The sequence below is a fragment of the Oncorhynchus nerka genome, linkage group LG17 (assembly GCF_034236695.1).
Source record: "Oncorhynchus nerka isolate Pitt River linkage group LG17, Oner_Uvic_2.0, whole genome shotgun sequence".
NCBI classification, from domain to species: Eukaryota; Metazoa; Chordata; class Actinopteri; order Salmoniformes; family Salmonidae; genus Oncorhynchus; species Oncorhynchus nerka.
Window position 1 is genome coordinate 24272390 of NC_088412.1, and position 25960 is coordinate 24298349.

The 25960-nt window shown below is 41.6% G+C and overlaps 1 protein-coding gene across 2 annotated transcripts; it reads left to right on the top strand.

The window, feature by feature from the left end:
• The first annotated feature begins 14123 nt into the window (after positions 1-14123).
• Positions 14124-25701, top strand: LOC115144936 (perilipin-3-like). 2 transcript variants are annotated; one of them, XM_029686091.2, is made up of 8 exons: positions 14124-14242; positions 22202-22296; positions 22591-22786; positions 22889-22968; positions 23593-23944; positions 24176-24537; positions 24661-24876; positions 25059-25701. In XM_029686091.2, exons 2-8 carry the CDS (start codon positions 22225-22227, stop codon positions 25194-25196), a joined length of 1416 nt encoding a protein of 471 aa, XP_029541951.1. In that variant the 5' UTR covers positions 14124-14242; positions 22202-22224; the 3' UTR covers positions 25197-25701. The 2 variants fall into 2 exon arrangements, with proteins under 2 accessions (XP_029541951.1, XP_064859150.1); XM_065003078.1 differs by lacking the exon at positions 14124-14242 and adding an exon at positions 17320-17344.
• The last annotated feature ends 259 nt before the right edge of the window (positions 25702-25960 follow it).

Here is a 25960-nt window from a genome sequence, read left to right on the forward strand (position 1 = left end):
CCAGCTCTGCTTTGGGGCGACTGCCTCTGGCTGTGCCAGGGTCCGCATGCCGTCCAGAATCTCCTCCCATGTCCAGGAGTCCTGCGTTCTTTGCCGCTGCTGCTGCTACCCTTTACCACGCTGCTTGGTCCTTTGTTGGCGAGTGTTTCTGTAACGGCATTCATCCTCCTCTTCTGAGGAGGAGTAGCGAGAAGGATCGGAGGACCAATGCGCAGCGTGGTAAGTGTCCATAATGTTTATTTAAATACATAAACTGAACACTACAAAACAATAAACGTGAAACAAACTAAACAGTACCGCGTGGCAACAAACACTTACACGGAAACAAACACCCACAACTCAAAAGTGAAACCCAGGCTACCTAAGTATGATTCTCAATCAGAGACAACTAACAACACCTGCCTCTGATTGAGAACCATACTAGGCTGAACTCAAAACCCCAACATAGAAAAACACACATAGACTGCACACCCCAACTCACGCCCTGACCATACTAAATAAAGACAAAACAAAGGAAATAAAGGTCAGAACGTGACAGTGTGTAGACTGTACCATTAGTCAACTAGCTTTCCATATTAACAACTTGTGTCATGACTGTATAAGGTCAGTTGCCAAAGTACCACAGAATGTACAGACTACATTTCCTTTAACAATATATTTCTTGGTAGGACTATAAAAATCAGCCCAGTGGACCACTGCACCCTCACCAGAGGACACTGCTCAGTCAACACACCAAGCAGCAGCATCATTATTCAAGCAGTGCGATGCTGGGGCCAGGGCCTGAATAGTGATGAGTTCTCCTCTCACAGACACACAGCACACCTAAGAAGAGCGGGTTCGATAGGATTGGATCACAGCCTAAACTAAGGTCTCTACAAGGTCACCTCCCATCTGCGTTGAACTGAAATGACTGCCAGTCACTTTAAATGTTACAATAGACAGGAGGTTATGAACATTTGAGGACACTTAATTCAATTTAAAAGTATGGCTGTAAGGATATGCTCTGGTGGCCCAGCCTTTAATTAAAACGTTTTCTAATTGTGTGTGTGTGTGTGTGTGTGTGTGTGTGTGTGTACTGGTTTTCCTACCTTATGTCCGAACAATTCACCCAAATATTCTGACAAGGTAGGAAAATAATAACTTTTTAGAAATGTCAGTACTTCTTTCATGTCCTCAATTTTTTCAAATTCTATTTTAAGCTTAAAGGTTAGGTTTAAGGTTTTGGGGTTAAGGTTAGGGTTAATGTTAAAGTTTACAGTTAGGTTTAGGATTTGGGGGTTAAGGTTAGGGTTAAGGTTAGGTTAAGGGTTAGGTTTAGGGGTTAGAGAAAATAGGATATTTAATGGTATTTTATTTTACTCCCAACAAGTCAAGTACACGCCAATTCACACTTGCAATTTCAATCTGTTGTGACATTCTCTGTACTGGTTTCCTAAAGCTTTATTCAAAGTAATAAATTAGGACAAAGAAACATTGCACCAAATTCAGCAGAAAAGTTGCGCTTCTGTTCATTTTGTCTATTTGATCTCTTGTCAAGGATGGAGGAGGATGGGAAACTGACAATAAATAAATAAACAAAAAGCATGTGTTGTTCTCTTCCCTTTTATCCCACAGAGTCTTGGAGCAGGCAGGCAGATCGCTATAGACCTGCACTAGATAAAACGAGAGCGGAGCAGGATGCGAAAATGAAATAGCAAAAATCGTAACCTTTGATGGGGAACACTGTGCTTTTTAATCTTTCAACAATGTCGGGAGAAGGGGCAGGGCAATGAAGTGCAGGCTTCCTCTGAGAGGAGAGCAGAGATGCTAACACTAGATCAGTACTGAAAACAGCAGTCACTATTGTTAATATTCTGCAGTATGTGCCTGACATAAGCCCATGGGGCAGGTGTCATCGTGATGATGGAAGGATATGATATTAATGATGCGTAGTGTAGATGTAGATACTCCGTTTTCTACTATGAGCACTAGCAGCACGTTGTCCTCAGAGAGGTAAAAACATAGTTCAGCTACGGGCAAAGATACTGAGTTATAATACATTCGTGTGAAATTAGATGATCTGCTGTCACAAGTGAACCAGCAGCTCTGTCTGTCTCCATCTCTCCTTGTGATCTGATACCATGTTTGATAAAGGAAGGCCCCATGAAAACCACTCAGACATTTTAAGAGTTGTTATGTGTCATGCCTTTCTCTTATCAAACATTTGTCCTGGAATGGTTTGTCGAGAAAACACAGTGTAAGCTTTTTTTAAAATCTAGGCATGTCAGTTAAGAACAAATTCTTATTTACAATGACGGCCTACCCCGGCCAATGCTGGGACAATTGTGCACCGCCCTATGGAATTCCCAATCACGGCCGGATGTGATACAGCCTGGATTCAAACCAGGGACTGTAGTGACACCACTGCTGTGCCACTCAGGAGCCCAGTGTTTGATTGCAGTTGAATAACAGAGCTTGCTCACCAGTACAAATTGATTTCACTTCCCTGCCTCACTAACAGTAAGGCATCCAGTCAAACTTTGGATTTTTTTCTGCTTCCTCTGTGGAACCAAGAAGCTCAAACTGTGGTTCAATGTCATTGGCTAGACTTCATTGCCATGTGTCTTTACACAGAGAAACAGGAAAGGGAATTGTCCACTACGCTCATACATAATTTCTCTTGCACAACCTTGACTTATCCTGGCTGTTTCCCATAATTATGAGCACATGCACCAATTGAATCAACAAGTATAATGCCCCACTTTACAATGGCTATATTCTATGTTGGATATTAACTTGAGCTCTGCTAAATGCTAATGCAATTACTGGTGATTTTCTCTTGGTAGACGTCCAGAGCTGATAAAAGTGCTCTGCTTCTGACGTCTGCCCAGGCCGGATGGCCATGTTATTTCTCTGTGAGGGGCATTGTCATGGTAGCCATCATTCATGGTAGCCGTGTGAGTGGAGTGTGCAGCAGGGGATGAGATTATGAAAGAGGGGACAGAGGGAAGAGGAGGAGGGCCAATTTAGAGGGAGACTTATTTTACAGTACCTCACCTTGCTACAGTCACACAGCATACTGCAACACACCAGTCCTTTGTTTGGGGACAACACAGTTGTAGGCCATCACTGTCAGGACAGATCAGCAGTCACATCCCAGCCAGACGATTAATATTTCAGGGCTAGCCGTCTCCCCCATGTTCCCAGTGCACCTCTACTGTTGCCACTGACCCGTTGGCAACCCCCTCTGGCCAAATAATCCCACTAGAATAAACAGTGGAAGGGACTACAGAGTCGCCTGTGTTTCAGATATGATGAAAAGTCGTAAATTAGGAGGATATTTTTTGCCATGGAGGAAACTGTGTCTTATTTGTTACTTTTCATTTCATATGACATTTTGGGGAGCTTGGAGGTTTTTCATGCAGCAAATATGATTGTCTACTTTGTTGTTTTAAAGAGCCAACAGAGATTCACTTGAATCATGTTGTCAATATTTTACAACCTGGAAATATGGAGCTTACTTAAAGTCTCAGGCTGTTCCAACTTCCTCAACAGAGGCCTTTGTGATTATAATAACCGAAAAGATTAAAGAGAACGACACTCAACAGAGCCAAATACTGTACATGCAGTTAAGGACTATGATGAGTATTCATTTTAAAAGAATAAGGGTGAGTTCACGCTTCATGAAAATGTTCAATTTGAATGCCCCCTGATGCACATAATTAGGACAGTTTTTTTCCCTCCACTATTTCTAACACGTGATTTTTAATGTGAACACATTGTACAAAAGTATTATAGGAAAATAAGCCTTTAGAGAGCAAGAGAGTATTGGACACATTAACATCATAACTGTTTAGGTTTTCACGAATGCGTCGATAAGCCTCATCATTCAACCAAACAACCTTTAAACATTGGTGAGAAGTAATCAATATGTTTATTTATTCATTGGAACAGTAGATATAAAAGGAACTACTGCTGAAAGGAAAACGGATCTGGTACTCTCAGTAAAGGGGTAGATGGAGGCAGGCAGGTAGGTAGGGCTAGAGTATAGTAACAGTATAGTATGAGTATGGTTGACTTGACAGCCTCTGGTGCATGGTCAACCTCTGCTCTCTATATCTCTTCCACGTGAGCTATGTTCCTGTTCATCTCTGAGACCTGCATCAGCTCAGCCAAGGTCACACCTTATTATAAATATGTTTTTGCACCATATATTGCCAGGGCAAGAGTTCATATCAAGTTTCAACCTTGAGATCATATCTAATGGTGTCTTCCATGTTACTGATATCTGATGTTGCAGCCAGGACACCGGCAATATGTTGCAGTGCATTGAAAATACGATTTCTGCTGGTGAAAACAAACTGAAACAAACTTCAATTGAAATTGTCATAAAATGGCCAGATGGTAAATATTTCATATAAATTGAAGATTCCGCTCTCTTGACCTTAGAAACACCATTGAAGTGTTGCAGTCACATTGGGGGGGAAAAAACAAACACGATGCAAGTATGGGGGAAGAAGTTGAAAAGTGCTTTTTTTTCATGTTCTCCATGTAATGCACCTGTACCATCTGTTTCTTGTGTAAACATGAAATCAGTGCAAATGTTTTTCATTGTCATTGCAGAGATCACATTCATATGACCTCAGAAAGCCTTCCTTGGTGGATAGCCTACTATTGGACCAATTCATCTCCCAATGCAAAGGATACAGTTTATAAGTACTACCTGATGTTTGGGTCTCATTTGAGTCCTCTTTACTAGTTAGTTTACTGGGTTTGGGTAAAAAAAAACATCCAGATCAGATTTTTTAAAACACTGGGTTTGGTTAAATTGACCCAGAACGTTCCACTAATGCAAAGAAGGTAATACACAATCTTGTTTAGAAAACCAACAGCTGTCCTCAGGCACAGGGAAAGTTGTAATTTTCCTAAGGGATCAGTGAACTTCTTGTTATCTCCTAATCTTCAATTACTCAATATCCAGAACCATTTGGGCCACAATCAATTGATCCAGTGGAGCAGAGTCAGAGTTAAGCAGAAACAGATGATACTATGGCCCTCCAGGGCACATGCTGGTAACCCCAGTCTGGGGAAATTGAAGGAGGAGGAAGTAGGGGGACACTGGGGAACATTAAATCCCCACGCTCTCCAAAAACACACAAACCAATAACTGAAATATATATGAGAGAGGAGAAACACAGACACCCCACTGTTCTCCAGCTACCAGACTCCTGTTCACTCTCTCATTCGTTAATATGTCTGTATGCTGTGTGAATACGTTTACTTTTAGAAGGGTTGGTGATTATAAATGTGACCATTTCACTTCAAACATGAACCAAAATATAACTGTGGAAGCCGTTCAGAGTCTCTGATAGCAATATTAAAGTAATCTCTCCCTGTGTTTTGTCCTAATAGCTATGAAAATATGAAAGGGCAGATAATGAAAATTCTAATGGGTCATATTCTATTGTGATGAAAAAATATCCTAATGAAATGTAGGAGTTTTGTGGAAATGTAATCCTGCATAACAAATAATGGTAATATGAATTATTGTGTCTGGCATGCTGGGATAATATTATCCCAGCCACACAGAGACACACGTTGTTCTAGCTCAGGGATGGGCAACTGGCGGCATGCCTTTTGTAGGCTTGCGGATCAATTCCCCCCCAAGTTGAGACCCCAAACTCAGTCGGGGTCTCAACATACTGAATCGTAGAATACGGCGCAATTTCGAAATTTGGTTTTGCATGAGCAGTTTTTTTCTTGTTATGTCAGTCACTGACAGTCACTCAATTACCCATGTAAGCTAATATTTTTTAGATTGGGAAATTTATCTCACCAGCTATCCAAACTTGTAGTAAACATGGACGAATACCGACCAGGTATGCAGGGCACATGCCCAGGGCCCTGACCAACAGGGGGCCCACTTTGATTTTGTTAGTGACTCTCACTCAGACATCATATTAACATGGCGTAAGTCATGGCAAAATAGGTAGAATAGCAGGAAATGTGTTGTAAAACTGCAAAAATGTCTCTCTGCCCCATGAGAAAATGAGTAAAATTGCATTTAAATGTGTTCTAAAACTGCAACATTCTCTCTACACCCCATGGCAAAATGTGTAAAATTGCAGGAAACTCACTTTTTCACATTTTTCTCTACACCGTAAAGACGGAGGCCAATAAAATGTTTGCCCTCTATGTGGATGAGCCCCCAACCAAATCTCGATTAGGGCCCCCAAAAGGCTAGGGGCTGACCCTGGCTAATGGTATAATGCATTTAGTTAAAGAGATTCTCTGGTACTTTTATATACTTTTTGGCCAGGAGTGCGAAGTTGCACTCAAGAGTGGTCTCTGAAATTCCGTCAGATATGTGCACCACGTTATAGCTCTCTGTCTCTCGCTTTGCTGTGTGTGCATCCTGCTAGCTGTACCTCAAATGTTGAGGGGCTGAAGCTCATTGGCTTGGACTCAAATTGCTAGGGGGCTGGCCCACATGGGGGAAAATTTAGGGATATTGGAGCCGCACAACTTCCAGAAAACAGTCGCTTTCAAACTAGGGATTTTGTGGCTAATTGAGGTAAGACAGTAATTCTACTTATAGATTATGCATGTATGAACTACACATTTACACATCGAGCCAAAAGCGGGAGGTTTACTAGTCGTCAAAGTTCCGGAACATGTCTTTAAGAGAGTTAAGTAGTTTAACTGCACTAATGGATTAATTGCACAAATCAGTTGACTGCATGTGTGGGTATGGATGTAGGTATGCAGGCCCCTCATGATGAGTTCAGATGTTTTGTGGACCCCACCCACATCAAAGTTACCTATCCCTGTATTAGAACTCCACATGTCAGGAAATCATGAATAACCTTTTTATTTTCCTATGGACATTTCTCAAAATATTTCTTTCACAGTGATAGCCTACATATGTACATTTACTTTATAATAATATATTATTATTATTATTTACTTTAAACTCCACACTTGTATTTATAAATGTATCCACATTCACTTCTCTTTCATCGGCTTCATATAGCTGATTTATTCTCTGTTCAATTTTTTTTTAAATAAACTTGTAGTTATAATTTGTGTAAAAGGATCGATCATCTGAACAAGTCTTCCATATGGGTGCCAAGCAGATTTGAAAGACGTTGCAGAGGTTCAGCCACATACAGTGGGTGAGGCTCCAGCAAATTGGCCTCTCTATGTGGGTAAAGATTGCCCCCTTGAGGTGTAGGTAACAGCTACCCACTGCAGTTACAGTGCTTCCCTCAGAAATACAAAGCCACTCATGTAGCTGTAGTAATTACTTGAGTTTTAATCTCAGCAAACTAGAATCCAAATTTAAAAAACTTGATTTGATTCTGGAGGAAAAGTTAAGAGATATGAAACGTTAGGCTAAATTGATGTTATTGGGACTTACTTGGGACTTACAGATTACTTGAGTTAGTAATAGGCCTACCTGTAATGGCGATTCCCGCCGTTGGCGCAGGCTGAAAACAATTGGCTTTCCAGGCGTAGATCTTTGGTTGGGTGATTTTAATTTATTGCAGGTATAACATCTAAATGACATATAGCTCATTTGCATATAAAAGCATAACATAATACATAAATTGAGAAGTAAGAATTGCCTGCCCTCTCCTCTCACCTGTGCTAACACTTACTGGTCCCCTGTGTAACATGTGACCACTGACCAGTATAACCATAGAATTAGGAATTAGAATACTATAATGGACATTAACCTATAGAGAGGGGTGCTTGCAACACCACAGGTTGTGGTCAGCCAGTTTAGAGGAATGCGTTTTTCAAAATAACTACCAAATTATGCCGACATTTCATTCAAACAATGCAGTCAAACCACCACCATACACTGGCTGAAATCAGTTGATGTTAGGACTTAGACAAGTTGTAAATGCATACTATTGTAGCATATAACACTGACAGATTTCCAAGAAAACAAAAATGTAGACATTTATGGTCTGTTTACATTTAAATAATTGTGTAAAACTGTATTTATAATTATATATTTTTTTTACCTTGTCACCTCAGGGATTCAATCTAGCAACCTTCCAGTTACTGGCCCAACACTCTAACCACTAGGCTACCTGCCTATTGCACAATTTCTGATATACCATTTGCTTTACTTTTTTTCCATGCATAAGTAAAATCACCTATGCCTCTACTGCCATTCATTGCACTTAGACTGGTTTGGATCTCTCCCTGACCACTTTGGCTTCCAAATTTTCAGACCATTCTGGAACTTTTAGGTTTCATGACATAGCCCCTCTAGTAATTTAATAGGATCTCTACGCCTATAACCTCTTTGCTCGTACTGAACAAAACATCTATAGACAAATACAACACAAATACAGCACATAAGCAGGCCTACAATCAAAATAGATTATTTGGATAAGACACAGGTAATTATTTCAATATGAAATGTATCAGACAGGGAAAAATCCTTGACAAAGTATTTTTGACATTTGTTGTTCACATTGTGCAGGTGTGGAACTCATCCAGTAGGCTACAGGTGTGATGTCACCTTCAGGAATGTTATTGCTCAACATCTTGAAAACATGTCTCTTGTTGACTTAACAAATATTTAATTGGAGCTGCGAGGCACCTGTGTCCATCTGAAGGGTAATAATCACAACAGATGTTTCTGTGATTGTACCAGGCGTTGTGAAATCTGGCACATAGTGAAGTTAGTTAAGTGTAGTTTATAACGCAGTTTCCTGGAGGAGCGCTTAAGCTTCAGATGACATATCTAAAGGCTCCTATGCTGGCGCCTATGCAAACCCGACTAAGCAAACCGAGCGAGTGTGCTCGCATATTCCTTAAAAGACCTTTGCATGAAAAATGAGAAGAAAAAAAAACAGCAAAAGTACTGTTTGTCCATTTTGAGATGCTGTAGCCAGTAATAGTCTGAATTCATCTAAAACAACTCAGGAAATCTGCTATTGATTTTGATGTTTTTCTGAGGAGATCTTAGTTGCGCAATTTCACATCTAACTAAAATCTTTGGTGCAGTATTACTCGAGTGAAAACGCGTGCATGAAAACAAGTTGTCTCTCATTGAATGACAACAAACACTTTTTGAGTCCCTACTGTTGACCAATCACCTACGAAGGAGCATAGACTTCTGCTACAGACTTCGGCTTGCCTGAGAAAAAATGTTGTGTGCCCTAACAGCCAACAAACAAAACTTGCAGAAGACCAAAACCAACAAAAACGTCATAATATATGCACAAACTGTTACGAACTGTTTTGGCTGGGAAGCATTGCGGACGCCTTAATCCACAGCAGGAACATCCATATATTGGCTTGTCTTCCGTATTGGACCGTAATCAGAGCAGGGACTCCTTATATGGGCAAAGCCTTTCCATATTGGAATGCGGCCTGGAGCTGGAACTCCATACATGGACACTGACATTCATATTGTAACGCAGAACTGAACAGGACCTCCATAAATGGTCCCAGACACCAATGTTGGACTGTAGCTTATTAGGAAGGAACACCATATATGGACATAGAACTTACATCCGGTTGGTGAGCATATGTATGGTCCATGAAATGGTGGAGCGTGTTATATTGGAAGCATGTTGAAGAGTGAAAGATTGTGTTGGGTCATTGAGGTTTGGAAGGGATTTGGGGGAGGGTCTGTTAGAAGGGCTCTTTTTTTTTCTTAGAAGTATTGGAGGATTTAGAAATGTGGAACTGATGTTGTAAAATGTGGTGGACCACATCCTAGCACAGTAGGTGGCGGCATGCACCTTTAACATTTGTTTGTGCAAACAGTCTACTGCCTTTTGCCATCCTGCAACTGGCCCACATGGCATTACTCACCCCAGGACGGAAATTTTCGGACCACCAAACAACTATTGATTTAGAACCAGAGTTACCGCAAGTCAAAGAGAACAGGAGCTGCCTTCACTATTCCAGCACCATTTCAACCTCACAAAATCAGCTATGCTTACTCTAATACAGTGACAACTAAAAGGCACCAAAAACGATTTAGTCCAATCAATGTATGTTAAATATGTGGCTGTCCATGTTTCTGCTGTGTGTGGGTGTTGACTCACCCTACTTGTAGAGAAATACCAATGCCATCTTACTCTCATGTTGAGGAAACAGTATCACTGTCATCCAATACACTTATTTGTTGTTGTCTTTGGCTACCTGGCTAACATGCTTGCTCGCTAGCCTAACTTCCTTTCGTGGGTAACATTAGCTAGTTAACATTAGCCTTCTACATCTAGCTACATACTGACCTTCCATCCTCTCAGGCCAGGAACACAATGTAAGAATGAATGGTTGGATCAGAATTGCAGTTATAATAATTGGCCAGTATGGAGAATTAAGATCTTTTTTGATCAAGGTAGGCTAAATGCTCTCTGGCTTCCCTTGAATTCAATGCTACAGGGGGCAACAATCTATGGCGCCAGATAGCTGCCAAAAGGTTGAACGTACGTATCGTTAGGATCATAAGAAAAGCCATGAGTGAAACATGAAACGTTACATTTTATCTGTGAACATACAAACACCATGTTATGATTATGGAATTTTTGGGGGGCAATTCAGGCATACAATAATTAATTTCAGAGTTCTGGCAGCTTCATCTAACCAACTTTTTTTTTCTTTACACCAAACGGCCTGTGAGGAGTGCTACGCAAAAAAGCATAACACAGTATAAAGACGACTGAAGTCAGGGAAACCGGAAAAGGTATCCTGCATGTTTTCAAGTCTCCAATACTCCTCACTTGTGTTCATTTCACATTTATTTAACCAAGATCAATTAAGGACTATACCAGCCAAAGATGGGCCAATTGTGCACTGCCCTATGGGACCCCCAATCACAGCCAGTTGTGATACAGCCTGGATTCAAACCAGGGTGTCTGTAGTGACACCTCTAACACAGAGATGCAGTGCCTTAGACCGCTGCGCCACTCGGGAGCTAATGTAATGGATCTCTACAGCATGGGCATACAGTGCATTCAGACCATTTCCCTTTTTCCACATTTTGTTACGTTAGCAGGGTAACGGAGTGGCAGGGTAGCCTAGTGGTTAGAGTGTTGGACTAGTAACCAGAAGGTTGCAAGTTCAAACCCCAAAGCTGACAAGGTAAAAATCTGTCGTACAGGCCCACTGTTCCTAGGCCATCATTGAAAATAAAAATTTGTTCTTAACGGACTTGCCTAGGTAAAAAAAGAGCCTTATTCTAAAAGTTTCCCCCTCATCTATCTACACAAAATACCCCATAATGGCAAAGCGAAAACAGGTTTTTAGAAAGGTTTGCAAAAATAAAAAACAGAAATCCCTTTATTTACATACTAAGTATTCAGACCCTTTGCTATGAGACTCGAATTTGAGCTCAGGTGCATCCTGTTCCCATTGATCATCCTTGAGATGTTTCTATAACTTGATTGGAGTCCACCTGTGGTAAATTAAATTGATTGGACATGGTTTGGAAAGGCACACACCTGTCAATCAATACAAGTCCCACAATTGACAATGCATGTCAGAGCAAAAACGGTACTGGTGTGCCAAGTCTAGGTCCAAGAGGCTTCTAAACAGCTTCTACCTCCAAGCCATGAGACTCCTGAACGTCTAATCAAATGGCTACCCAGACTTCCGGAGGCATGCAGCCATAGAGTCATTATACCCTAATGTAGGCCTATTTGCCTACTAGCCAAATAAAGTGCAGGGCATGCATGATGTGTGCAACTCATCATTCCAACATATTTGAACATTTAATTCATCCTTCATTCAGTTCAGTCAGTCAGTATGTCATCCATTCTGTCATTTGTTGCAATAGGAACTAAATCAAAGAGAATAGAACAGTCTTATCCATTTGTTTACTGAAATCCATGTGTGTATCTAAAATTATCTAAATTCTCCAAAGTTCTTTAGCCTATCACTTTAATAATTCAATGTTTAATTTAGGCCTATCCAAATATAAAAATAGGCCTTCAACTTATAGGCATTGCAATTTAGTCTATCATTTTGGGTACTGGTGTCTTGCAGAATACTATTTGTGTTTTATAACTGTTTTTATTATAGGCCTCCCCTTAAAAAGAGACCCTAGCTCATAGGCCTCTAAATAAACGTTAAACAAAATAGCGGAAGAAGCACATGCAGTGACTGATAGGGAAAACAGTACTGGCAACAAGAATAGGTTATAGATAGTCTTGACCATTTGGGACCCCTTGGCTATTTTGCTCGGGACAGGTTATAGCCACGACCGGGAGACCCATGAGGTGGTGCAGAATTGTCCCAGCGTCGTCCGGGCTAGGGGCGAGTTTGGCCAGCTAGGATGTCCTTGTCCCATCGTGCTGCAGCGACTCCTTGCGGCAGCCGGGTGCATGCACACTGAATTCAGTCTCCAGCTGTACTGTGTTTCCTCCGACACATTGGTGGTGTCAAGAAGCAGTGGGGTCATGTTTCGAAGGACGCATGGCTCTCGACCTTCGCCTCTTTACGGGAGTTGCAGCGATGGGACAAGACTGTAACGACCAATTGGATATCATAAAAAAAGGGGTAAAAAGTACCCCCCCAAAATATAAAAAAATAATCATTTTGTTTTGTCTCATTATGGATATAGCCTCTGCGTGATGGGGTTGTGCAACGCAAATGGCTATAACAAGCCTACATACAGACTGGAATTCACAAATACACAGTCAAAATGCCTAACATAAGGCCGTCCTCCCAAATACTGGAAAAGTGAGATTCGTTAGGTTACATGATCACCACAGTAGCCCCACGCGGCCATAAAAATGTATTATGTAATGATATGGCCATTAAATAACACACAACAGCATGGCATATTTAGAAAGTAGAATAGGCCTAGCATAAATCATATTTACTTTCTGTATTGCAGTTCAGGTGGTTATTCTAGACGAGGCTCTTCTGTGTCTTTATAGTATCATTCTCACAAAAGTAATTTGCTGAAGGCCCATGCCTATACTACGCCATCAACTGGTATAATGTCATTATTGAATTTCCGTTCTAAAACAAGCTCTAGACCTTTATTTTGGAAATGAAACTGGAATCTGCAAAACAACTCTAATGTCTGGGCTAGAGTTGCTTGATTGACTAGTTAAGTTCGACTAGCTACTTTCGGGTTCATGTCCTTTGCATATTCCACATTCCTGGCAAAAGTTTGTATGTATAAAAAACATCTGTCACAGAGTAAAGGGAGACGTAAAGTAAGAATTGAACGTTTCAATGTTTATTCATAGATGTGACATAGGGTTTGTACATTTACAGACCTAATTTAACGGTTACGTTTCATGTTTCACGCATGGCTTTTCTTACAATCCTAACCATTTACGTATGGATTTTTTAAAGATGCTAACGATACGTACATTCAAACGTTTGGCAACTATTTGGCTCCATAACAATGTCATACTCTTTTGGACCAGACAGCATCAGATAGATGGTCTACACTTACAGAGACAGAGTGACGCTATTTCACTCACCCAGTTGCTTTTTCCGGTGAGATTTGTATTTATTATGGATCCCCATTAGTTGCTGCCAAGGCACCAGCTACTCTTCCAGGGGACCGGCAAAATTAAGGCAGTTAATACATTGTCTCTTGCGTATTGAAGGAACATTATGAAACACAGAGAGACGAAAGATACATTATTTCATGTTTTTATCTTGGTACATTTTTGGGGGGTAGCCTGGCTTCCCTTGGCATCCATGAATACACGCCACTGGCTACTACCCTTTCAGATATGTTCCTCAGATGGTGAGAAGCTGAACTCGTGAAACTCCCATTTGTGAGCCATTTTTCTTCATCTGATAATGCAATGTCAGGTTGTGTACTTGGAGATGGAGAGACCTTATCAGTTAGCTAAAACTGTTTCCCCTCTATAATCAAAATGATTATTGGAATAGGCTAAAACAGTCTCATCAATTATGACATGAACACAACTTACATAAATATACATTCACAGACATTATAGACAAATGGCTGTGGATATTCAAAAATATATTACCATCTTCATACAGGCACAACTATTGATATAATTGTTAGCCTACATTGCTTCATTCATATAAGCAAACAACATTCATTGGCTACTGTAGCTAGTTTGGTTTCAGGTTACTGTGATTGGTTAACTTTCGTGGACAATTGGACAACCCTGCCTTTGCTAAGCCATCATGTGTTGCAATTGTGCTGTCAAGAGGGCTTGGTCGGAACACAGCTAGTTCGGCTTAATTTCGCAGCCAGATACAAGGAGAACAGGAGCATACGATCAGTGAGGTCAGTAAATACAATTACAACCTATAGCGACAAACGTATTTTAAAAAGCATGACAATTGTAGTAATTTGAAGACATCGCCACGTTTCGTGACTACTAGCTTGCTTACTACAAACTCTACTGTAATATTAGATGTCTGCCTAAGTGTCTGTTTAGATGCCTATTTCGATAGAAGTTTATCAAGTTACATGACTCAATAGTTATCTCCCAAAGACGCTGTTAATATTATTACAGTACTTGGAAAATTCCTCTTGTGGGGGAAAGTTCAGCTGAACCGTCTTTCAAAACAGCAGCAAATGTTCAAATGGCCACTCAATGCAGACCTCTTGTTATTTTCTTATTGGTAAAATAGTATTTTTCATATTTTTACATGGCATAACTGTACATGATGTGTCTAGATCTGGAATCGTAATGTTGTAGGCTGCTAGGACCATTCACTTCTATGCCTGGGACCTTTATATATATATATATATATATATATATATATACACACAGACACATGTGGTATGGCTGGGGCCCAAGTCTTTCTTCATATAATCAGTCAGTGTTTCACTGCTTGCATACTAACATGCTTGCCATTTAGGCCTGCCCTACTAGCTGTAGGGGTTACAGAGAGTGCTTTTTGATAGTAGATTGAACTCTCACCAGGATGTGGTTGTCCGAAGGTGTAGACCATCAATGCAAAATAATGTCAATTCCCCCCCTCCAACTGTTTGGTATTGTTAGTTGCAAAGCAGTTATTAAAATATATTGCTCTAGTATTATATTTCTCTTTATCTGTTTCTTGTTATCTGATATGAGAGACAGACTTTGCTCCAGTGGTGTCACAGTGTAAGTGAAGATCTCACCGTGGATCATTTCAGTTCTAAATAAGTATGCCTACATTTAGTCTGTATTTCCACCTATGTTTGTCCTGTAGTTTATAGCTTCAGTCGTGACCTTGACCCAGGCACTGAGCTGTATTATCATACCAAGCTAGTCTCCTCTCTCCATTCATGTTACCTTCACTAAGAATGAGAGAAGAGTATGCTTATACACACAGTGACACAAAAATACTAATTGCGGTTTAGATGCTTAATATAGGTATTAATACTGACCAAGTATTATGAATATAAGAAACACAGTTAAATGTGAAATCAGTTCAATGGGAGTCTAGTCAGTTCAATCACATCAGTCAATCAGAGCATGTTTTGGCCTCGGAGTCTGAGGCAGGCAGGAGGCCCATGTTTTTGGCCAGCTCCACCATTCATAAAATGGCAGTAAGCCTCTCCAGTGGTTTTTATAAGCTGCCTGTTGTTAGGAGACTCAGCTGCCCTGTCCTCACCCTCAGCATGGTCTGGTCCAGACTGGGCCTTCCTCTTCCTCAGCTGCATCAGTATGCGTATGTAGAACTCTCTCATATGGGCAAACTCTGCTCTGCGCATCAGGTCCATGTAGTAGCAGACCTGGTTCCACCTCTCCTGATCAGACAGCTGCTGGTAGTACTGCATGCACCTTTCCCAGTACTCCTTCTAGTTGTAGCGCTCGGCTGGGTGACTGAAGACATGTGCCTGCCATGGACGATAAGGGAAGGGGAGAGCAGCAGGAGAGGGGCCTGCTAAGGGGATGAGCCCAGGGGGTGCCCAACTTCCTCCTTCAGCTGCGGCAGAAATGGCCTGGAGTGGGCTCAGTACAGGGCTGTTCTTGGACTGTTGTGGTGGTGAGGCCTGGTCAGGAGCAACAATGCTTTTTTCGTGAATATGCTTGTTAAATCACCCGTTTGTTGAAGCAGGCTGTGATTCAATGATAAATTAACAGGCACCGCATCGATTATATGCAACGCAGGACAAGCTAGATAAACTAGTAATATCATCAACCATGTGTAGTTAACTAGTGATTATGTTAAGATTGATTGTTTTTTATAAGATGCGTTTAATTCTAGCTAGCACCTTACCTTGGCTCCTTGCTGCGCTCGCATAACAGGTAGTCAGCCTGCCATGCAGTCTCCTCGTGGAGTGCAATGTAATCGGCCATGATCGGTGCCCAAAAATGCAGATTACCGATTTGTTATGAAAACTTGAAATCGGCCCTAATTAATCGGCCATTCTGATTTAGTCGGTCGCCCTCTACTCTGTATATAAGTTCCATCTCAATCACATATCAATGACTTCTGACATTCCATAACCCAAAGTAAAGACGAGGCAAAACCACAGCAGATCACCATACAGATGTAGGATCTTAATTTGAGCAAGTTTGCTACAGCAGAAAAATAATGCTGCAGCATCAGGAAGTTTAAATTATGTGGATTATAATTAATGGCAATTTTTTTTGTAGGTGTCGATACATCTTTCATTAGGGAAAATCAGTGTTGTGTTCGAGACTTAAAGTGAGACCAAGTCAAGACCGAGGCCAGAAAAATGCCAATTCAAGACTATGAATGTAATTTGGTCAAATCGCCACTATAATAAGAGTTCAAAATGTCCAGTATTTCTGTGTTCATAATTCAAAAGAACATATGGATTCTTTAGACATTCAGAATGATGGGAAAAAAATGTGTGCTGAAGAGCCACTCTACAAATGATTACTATCCCGAACACAGTGAGGAACAATGAGGGACTTCTACACTTTCAGAGAAAGGTTAAGGATCTATAAAATGTTTTTTTTTCCAAAGATGTTTTGATTTTAATCTCTTCAGTTTTTGTTAGAAAGGAAAGGGTTAACACTGAAGAGAGAAATATTAAATCAGGATTTTTCTTTGATGGTCTCTAGGCAGATAAATCTAGCTAGCTAAGTCAGCCATTGGCTAGGCCATCAGATGCTTGATAGAGGACATCTGCCATTGAACTATATTAGGGGTGTCAACCAATCACATTGACTTCTAATAAGTGGGACCACTTTTACAAAAAAAACCCATGGGAACTTCTGCATTCTCGAAGGCCAACAGGCCACTGTGCAATAGCAAGCAGTAGTTTTCCCACGGTCCAGCTAGCTAGCTTTTGTTGTAGGCTAGTTTGCAGAGGTTGCAGCAGGTTTTATCGAAGTAAATGTTGTTGCTAATTTGTTAGCTTGTCCTTTTTCAAGAATAACTTTCATCAAGAAGTTAAGTTTCAAATGATCATCATCTGGTAAGTGGAACTGTGTTTTTTAAATTTATTATTGCAGCACGCTTCCTGTTAGCCATCTCGTTTGAAAATGGCTTATGTCAAATCAATCAAATCAAATGTTATTTGTCACATCTGCTGAATACAACAGGTGTAGTGTAGACCTTACGTTAAATGTTTACTTACAAGCCCTTAACCAACAATGCAGTTCAAGAAATAGAGTTAAGAAAATATTTACTAAATAAACTAAAGTAACACTAAAATAAAAATAGAGGCCATATACAGGGGGTATCTGTACCGAGTCAATGTGTGGAGGTACAGGTAAGTTGAGGTCATTTGTACATGTAGGTAGGGGTAATGCTTAGATAATAAACAGCGAGTTGCAGCAGTGTAGTGTAGGGGGGTCAATGTAAATAGTCACGGTGGACATTTGATTGTTCAGCAGTCTTATGGCTTGGAGGTAGAAGCTGTTAAGGAGTCTTTTGGACCTAGACTTGGTGCTCCGGTATCGCTTGCCGTGTGGTAGCAGAGAGAACAGTCTGACTTCGGTGACTGGAGTCTTTGACAGTTTTCGGTCCTTCCTCTGACACCGCCTAGTTCTGGATGGCAGGAAGCTTGGCCCCAGTAATGTACTGGGCCGTACGCACTACCCTCTGTAGGTGCCTTACGGTCGGAGGCTGAGCAGTTGCCATATACCAGGCCGTAATGCAACCTGTCAGGGTGCAATTGTAAAACCTTTGGAGGATCTGAGGACCCATGCCAAATCTTTTCAGTCTCCTGAGGGGGTAAAAGGTGTTGTCGTGCCCTCTTCACCACTGTCTTGGTGTGTTTGGACCATGATAGTTTGTTGGTGATGTGGTCACCAAGGAACTTGACACACTCCACTACCACAGCCCCGTCAACGTGAATAGGGGCCTGTTTGGCCCTCCTTTTCCTGTAATCAACAATCATCATCTTTGTCTTGCTCTCATTGAGGGAGAGGTTGTTGTTTTGGCTCCACATTGCCAGGTTTCTAACCTCTTACCTATAGGCTGTGTCATCATTGTCGGTGATCAGGGCTACCACTGTTGTGTGGTCAGCAAACTTAATGATGGTGTTGTAGTCATGCTTGGCCACACACTCGTGGGTGAACAAGGAGTACAGGACGTGACTAAGCATGCACCCTTGAGAGGCCCCAGTGTTGAGGATCAGCGTGGCAGATGGGTTGTTGCCTACCCTTACCACCTGGGGGCGGCCCGTCAAGAAGTTGCGGAGTGAGGTGTTTAGTCCCAGGGTCCTTAGCTTAGTGATGCGCTTCGTGGGCAATATGGTGTTGAATGCTGAGCTGTAGTCAATGAACAGCATTCTCACATAGGTGTTCCTTTTGTCCAGGTGGGAAAGGGCAGTGTGGAGTGCGATTGAGATTACATCATATGTTGATCTGTTGGGGCGGTATGTGAATTGGAGTGGGTCTAGGGTTTACGGGATGATGGTGTTGTGAGCCATGACCAGCCTTTCAAAGCACTTCATGTCTACCAACGTGAGTGCTATGGGGCGATAGTCATTTAAGCAGGTTACCTTTGCTTTCTTGGGCACAGGGACTGTGTGAAAACATTCTTGCATTTAAACTTTAGATCACCGGTTACTTTGTGTGCTAAAAGTGAAATGTGTTTTGCAATGGAAAGTCAGATGTTCATTGCAATTCGTAAATGCTTAGCCTAATGGTTATGTTTTTGTATTCTTATGATTGGGACCTACTGGATTATTTTGTTTGAGTGAATTGACTGCTTATCCTTTAACATCATGCTGCGTGTGACTGCTTTCTTTCCATCGGCCCAATGAAGTGGTGTAGTGGTGCCTTGAGAAGAGGGTCCTGTGTGAAGGAAAGGTACCCTGTGTGACGTACTATGTTTTCCTAAAGATTTTTCAGATTTTCACTCAAAATCTCACATAAAAAATAAAAATAAATAAAAATGTGATGTCCTTGAACCACATCAGGAGACCATTTGAGGTGTGGGAAAAAATAAAAAATAAATGTAGTTGTCCCTTATTTCAATTGAGCTAAACAAATGCCCTCCCCATTGATACAAATCAGCATTTATAGCATTCTATCAGGTAGGCCTGCATTGCTGTCAACGTTTAATTGGGAAGTTTTTTTTTTGAAAGGCTTTAAAAATGTTCATGCAAACAGTGTATGATGATTGAATTGCACATCGTAAATAGCCTACTAACCAAGACTACGGACCAACATTTTTCAATACCTGATTTGCATACCCATTGTTGCCATAGTTATCATTTACTGGTGGATGTAAGTTGAAATGTCTTTTCTACCCTACCGGCTATGGATGTCATTCTGTGAGCTGCTCCATGCGACAACCAGTTGAGAGCTGCACACTCATGCTGCTTGCAGATGATATGCTGCTGAAACTAGGCTATTTGTGATGAGATGTATATACTTCACGTGCTTTGCAATTGTTTAGGCTACTTTGTGCATGATTTCTCTATTGTACTACAGTGGGGACTGTGAAGAGACACAGACACACGCACACATGATAATACACTCAATCTACTGTTAGGTTCTAATTATCAGAGTAAGAACTCGACGGGGACTATGAAAGCTTAGACCAAGTTTATTCTTCCCAAAGGATCGAACCGCTGAATCGACAAAAACGTGTTTACTATAGTGGTGGTATATGTACCCCACTTTGGGTGGAGTCTCCTCCTTCTCGCTAAAGGTAGTTTCCTGCGTAGCAATAAAGATACAAAGTGATACGGGCAATAACCCTTTCCTTCTCCTTTAACGTGACCTGACCTGACCTTCACCACATCACTAATCCATGACTCTCTCCCCTTATCAATGCCTGCCACGTATGATCGTTTTCCCTACACTCAGTACATTCCAAGCTTAATTGCACCCACCATATACCTTCCTCCTACAGATAACCATTCACTTCTGGTGTAAACCCTCTAAACCATAGTACTCAATATTTCAATAGAATACCTGATAATGAACCCTATTTCAAGTTTAGGAGTTAGAACCCAGAATCCATCACTACACACACATGGATGTTGTATTGTAAATATGTGATAGTGGAGTAGTGGCCTGATGGTGTTATGAAATGTAACGTCATATTTTAAATTGTGTATATAACTGCCTTGGTGTTGCTGGAAACCAGGAAGGGGATCCTTAATAAATAATAAGTTGTATACCTCCACTACACTAATTTGATACGCAAACAGTAGGGATTGAGAAGTGAGTATAGTGAGTATAGGCAATGCCCACTGAAAAACAAAATGTGTATATGGCGTATACCTGCGTATAGCTTCTACTCCACCACTGGCCCTTTGTGTTTTACAAAAAGTGTGCACTCCTACATGAGTGTGCTGGTATTACGCTTGCTGTCCTTTCAGCATCACAAGCCTGTCACACACTGATGGCCCAATAGGCTCGACACTGCACGAACATGTCTATAGCAGATATAAATACTGCTACAATTTCCCCGTGTCTCCCCTTACTAATAGTGAGCGTGCAAATTTCCAACAATTTCCCCCACTCTTCCCTACCAACAAGTCAATTAAATTCAGACAAAGTTTGAGGATATTTTTCAACAAAAGTTAAGGACAGTAATGTTACGAGTAAAGTAGGAATCCCAGGTTTAAATAGGCGATACAATATTAATGTTTCAAGAAAGGAGTGTAGATATTTGGCCTGGAGAATCGGTTTTATCCGCTGACTGAATGGAAGCTGATAATTATTTTTTATTTTTACTCCGCTGGTCTCTGTAAGAAATTACAGACTGATATGCTCAATATGTGGTCTCGAGACCGGACTCATATTACAACCCTGGGGCAAATTAAGTCTGACATTTTTAAAGTGGAAATTACAAACTTTTTAGAAGCCTTTTTAAACCTTGAATAGACTACAAGTTTGCATTTGCTGTGCAGAAAAATTCTCAGCAACAAATTGACCAAATTGAGATCTTACATCTGTGCCTTTTTGGAAATGGAATATTGAGCAGTACACAAAAATAAGCTGTAGCCCTGTCCTCTGCAGAGGAATAAAATGTTCTTACCACTATAGATGAAAATAGTTGGTCTTGCAGAAAGATTTACCTGTTCCATCAATGGTACAGACTGATCAACTTCCTGAATTTAAAAAAAAGAATAATGTAAAAATCACATTTTTGTATAGAAAGCTTGGTCTCAAATGGCCTTAAATTTGATGCCACCAAAACTGAATTCAGGATCAACTTTGGCACATACTTGGCCCAAACATTCTACCAAAGTTGCTATGTTCAGATGTTGTCATCCAATTGAATAACAAACACATTCAGAATCACCATGACATTATGAACAAAGTTCTGCAGGATTTTCATGTTCAATTGTGATGTCATCAAATAAAAATGTTTGCCAAAATTGTTCAGGTAAAATATAAAAAGCACATGATCAAACTGCCACATCTTTATTATAACAGCAAACATCCCAATGAAGGCCTACATTACTTTGGTCTGCAGTGAGATGGGCCATGGCCCAGTTAGACCTGTAGCAGAGGAGCTATACTGTTTGTTTGTAATATAAACAATTACTGTATCTACCTCCATCAGAATGATTTTAATATTTTGGCTGTGGGAGACATAATTGAAAACCACAAGACTTCAGTCATCCTTGCTCAGTTCAACTTCTATCCAGTGACGTGAATCATTTTTCAATTCTGCCCTATCCAATTCCATCTTGACTGTATCGTGTTGTTTGACAAATGAAGCAAACATGCCTGGGTTGTCCTCTAACAGATGGATGGGGGGGGCAGCAAAATAAATCCCATCGCTGCTGTTTAGCTGGATAATACATTTCTGTCTTCTGAAGCAAGTAAAAGTTCTCTCATAAACTGTCATTTCATGTCAGAAATTAAAGAAACATCCTGCACAATGGCAGACAGCGAGAAGTCTGATGAGCCCAGTGCAGCAGCCATAGCCCAGCCAGCTGATGGAGACCAGCAGGTGAGGAGCACCATCACTGGGACAGTAGTTTACTCTATAACACACAGCTCTCTTGAAGGGTCTGGTACACAGATAACTTTGAAACCAGCATTCAATATTTCACAGAGAATAGGCACTCAAAGTTGATTAATTGGAAATATGCACTCCTCAATTGTAATATGCACACACAAAAACTCAGTGTGCAGAGTTGAGTTATCAGTACAAAGCAAACAAAATATGAAATTGGCAACACAATGGCTGTTTCTTCTCTCTTAAATCTTGCTAAATTATAAGCATTGTGTGTTTTGTTCCCAGAGTGTTGTGTCCCGTGTAGGTAGCATCCCCCTGGTGAGCTCTGCTTGTGGTGTAGTGTCCAACGCCTACAGCAGCACTAAGGACAGCGTTCCCCTTCTGAAGGGGGTCATGGATGCTGCCGAGAGCGGGGTGCGCACCCTGGGGGCAGCCGCCACCACCGGCTCCAAGCCACTCCTGGACAGACTGGAGCCACAGAGTGAGTTCTGATGCATAGTGACCACAGACAGACATCATTTTTTAAATTATTTTATTTTAGTGGATCACTTTTTGTTAGGAATTGATTCATAATTTGTTACAGTTTCTGTGGTGAATCAATATGCCATGATGGGACTAGACAAGGTGGAAAAACTACAAATCCTCCAGCAGCCAGCTGACAAGGTGAGACTTTCCAAATCTAATATTGACTAGTCAACAACGCTTCCTCATGCATCCAATTTGACTAAAGTCCCCAAGAAAAGACAGGTAAACTCCTTGATATCTCATCCCTCACTCACTAATCTTCGCTTGGAGCATAGTGCCTCAACATATGGATCCCCACGCTGTCCTATTCTGGGTCAGGTCCCAGGTTGATGTGTTGTTTTTGTCTCCGGTTGAGTAGGTCGTCCTCTTGGGCGTGTCCAGTTGGGGATGGCTCCTTGAGGATGAGGGTGGGCTCTAGAGGTGGGTTTGATCAGGCCAAGTCACCAAACAGTCAGAGTCAGGAGGCACTGATTAGGGAGGAAACGGGGTTGTCCAACGTCTTTCGCCGTATTGTAGTTCGGGATGTGGTCTCACCATGTGATGCCCAGTATGCGGCGGAGGCATTTGCAGTAAAAGGCGTTCAGACGACATGTGAGGTCCAGGTAGTTTTTTTTTCAGAGAGTGTGCGTTGTTTCCAGATGTTGTCTAGGCTGGCCATGTTTGAGGCTTCCCATGGTTGTCACCGATGCTCCTGCAGATGTATAATACCTCATATATTTATAACACAGCTTTTTAATGAGCTGTATATTTTCTTTCCCACAGCTGGTTTCAGACACAGTGGGCATGATGTACCAGTCTGTTAGCGGGGCAAAAGAGGCCATGGCTGGAGCCAAGGACACCATGACTGGGGCTGTATTGGGGGCAAAGGAGTCAATAACTGGGGCTGTGACCGGGGCCAAGGAAACCATGGCTGGGGCCAAGGAGACCATGACTGGGGCTATGATGGCTGCAGTGTTTGGGGGTGTGGAGATGACCCAAGCAGCAGCCAGTGGATGGTTCAGCTCATTCATGGGGACCGGTGTGGGCCAAATGGTCAGCAGTGGGGTGGGCCTGGCCCTCAGCCACTCTGAGAACTTGGTGGACCAGATCCTGCCTCTCAGCGACAGAGAGCTGGGTCAGTATGAATGAGAAAATTAACTAGTAACCACTGAATGGACTGTACTGAAATGGATTTCAACCCATCCCTGGTGTGGGTGCTGCTGAGTCAGGTCTAGAGCTGCAAGATGGTGTGATCATTTAATTTATGTTTAGATATGTGTATGTAGACAGGGTGGCACTAAAATCAATAGCTCTGATCTCAGACTGAATGATCCATTCTAGATCATCTTCATTTTTTTCTGTTCAGCTGCTTTGGCCGAGCCTGCAACAGGTGAGGTGGCTACTGCACCAGTGGTGGGCTCTAGCCCATCTAGCCCCAGCTACTTTATCCGTCTGGGCAAGCTATCCTCCAAGGTGCAGGAGCGGGCCCTGGCGCAGTCCCTGGTGAGAGCCCGGTACGCCAGAGACACCACATATGCCACCATAACCCAGATCACCAGCACCTTGGACCTGCTGGAGAATGCCCGCTCCACCCTGGCTGCTGCCAACCACCAGCTGGAAGGGGCACCAGAGCAGCTGCTGCAGCGCTGGAAGGAGTGGCAGGAGAAACAGCCTAAAGATGGACAAGTAGATGGCGGGAAGGTGGATGGTCCCAAAGACCAGACTGCGGTAGGGAGTCTCAAATTAGTTTGTTTTGACAAAGTAGTCATGGGAATGACTGTACTTGGGGAACTTTATAAACACTGTCTAGGTAACCACAGCTAACTGTAAATGCCATTATTTGTGTTGAAGTTGGAGTGGCGAACCCTCTCGATGGTGCGTGGTCTCAGTGTCCAGTTGCGGTCTGCCTGCTCTGGTGTGGTGTCCAGCGCCCAGGGCCTGCCCAGTGCGGTCCAGGACCAGCTGGCAAATGCACAGAAAGCAGCTGAAGAACTGCACTCCTCCCTGGGCAACGCTAGCACCCTCACACCCCACCTCCTGGAGCAGACCCGTTATCATCTAACACAGGTATACCAAACTCTGTTGCTCCATTTTTCCTGTGTGTATTCATTATGAATACACTAGCTGCTGGTTTCTCATTATTTATTCATAGTTTTAATATTTCAACCAACACATTGCATGTACATCATCATAACAGATAATTATGATTCACTCTGAGATTATTTATGTTGATTGACACATTTTTGCAGGTGCGACATTCTCTAGATGGCGTAATGGAGTATCTGCTCAATAACACTCCTCTCAACTGGCTGGTGGGACCCTTTGCACCCCAGCTCACTGAGAAGGGGGAGGACAGGCAGGCTGTGGATAAAGGCCCTCAGACCTAGGCTTGGTTTGAGGACCGACAGGTTGGAGTAGATTACTTCAAAAAGGCTTGCACTTCATCTGCTTTCAGTGGCCGAGGCCTTAGATTAACATGTTGCTGGCATGGTGTGTTCATTTTTTTGTACAGATGCAGTAAATGATGCACTTACTGCACACACTTGTGAGTATAAACTATGCTGATAATAACATGGTACATACATATGGAAATCACAATACTGTTTTGTATATTCTCCAGAAGGGGATGACCACTAAAATGGCCATATTTGTGCTGTAAATCACACTCCAATCTGAATGTTAAGGAACCATTTAAAACCAACTAATTTTGTTTTTCTGTAACACTAACTGTACAAAATGCTGTATAAACCCCACGTGACTGATCTTTAATCCTTAAAAATGTACGAAAAATTGGTGTGATATTTCTGTGCTCTCCTCTGTATGTGTATGCACCTGAAAGGTCTCTTGCTGTTCTTGATTGCTAATATGGTCAATAAAGTATTGTTGACTCTCCTCCTGGGCTTGTAGTCCATTATATTTGCTTTTTCATATTTTTATATAATACAGGATTTCATTCACCTGCATCTTTCACTCATTGCTAGTTGATACTGCCTAGTGAATATTTAGAATTTGTTATGTTGTCTCCAGTCTAAGTACTTTTCTGTTCTTTTTTTATTTTCCAATTAACACACAAACATGTTTTCCAAGAACCAGTATGTTCAATGTCACAGTACTCATAAGAATCATTTTTTTAAAATATAATTATATCACC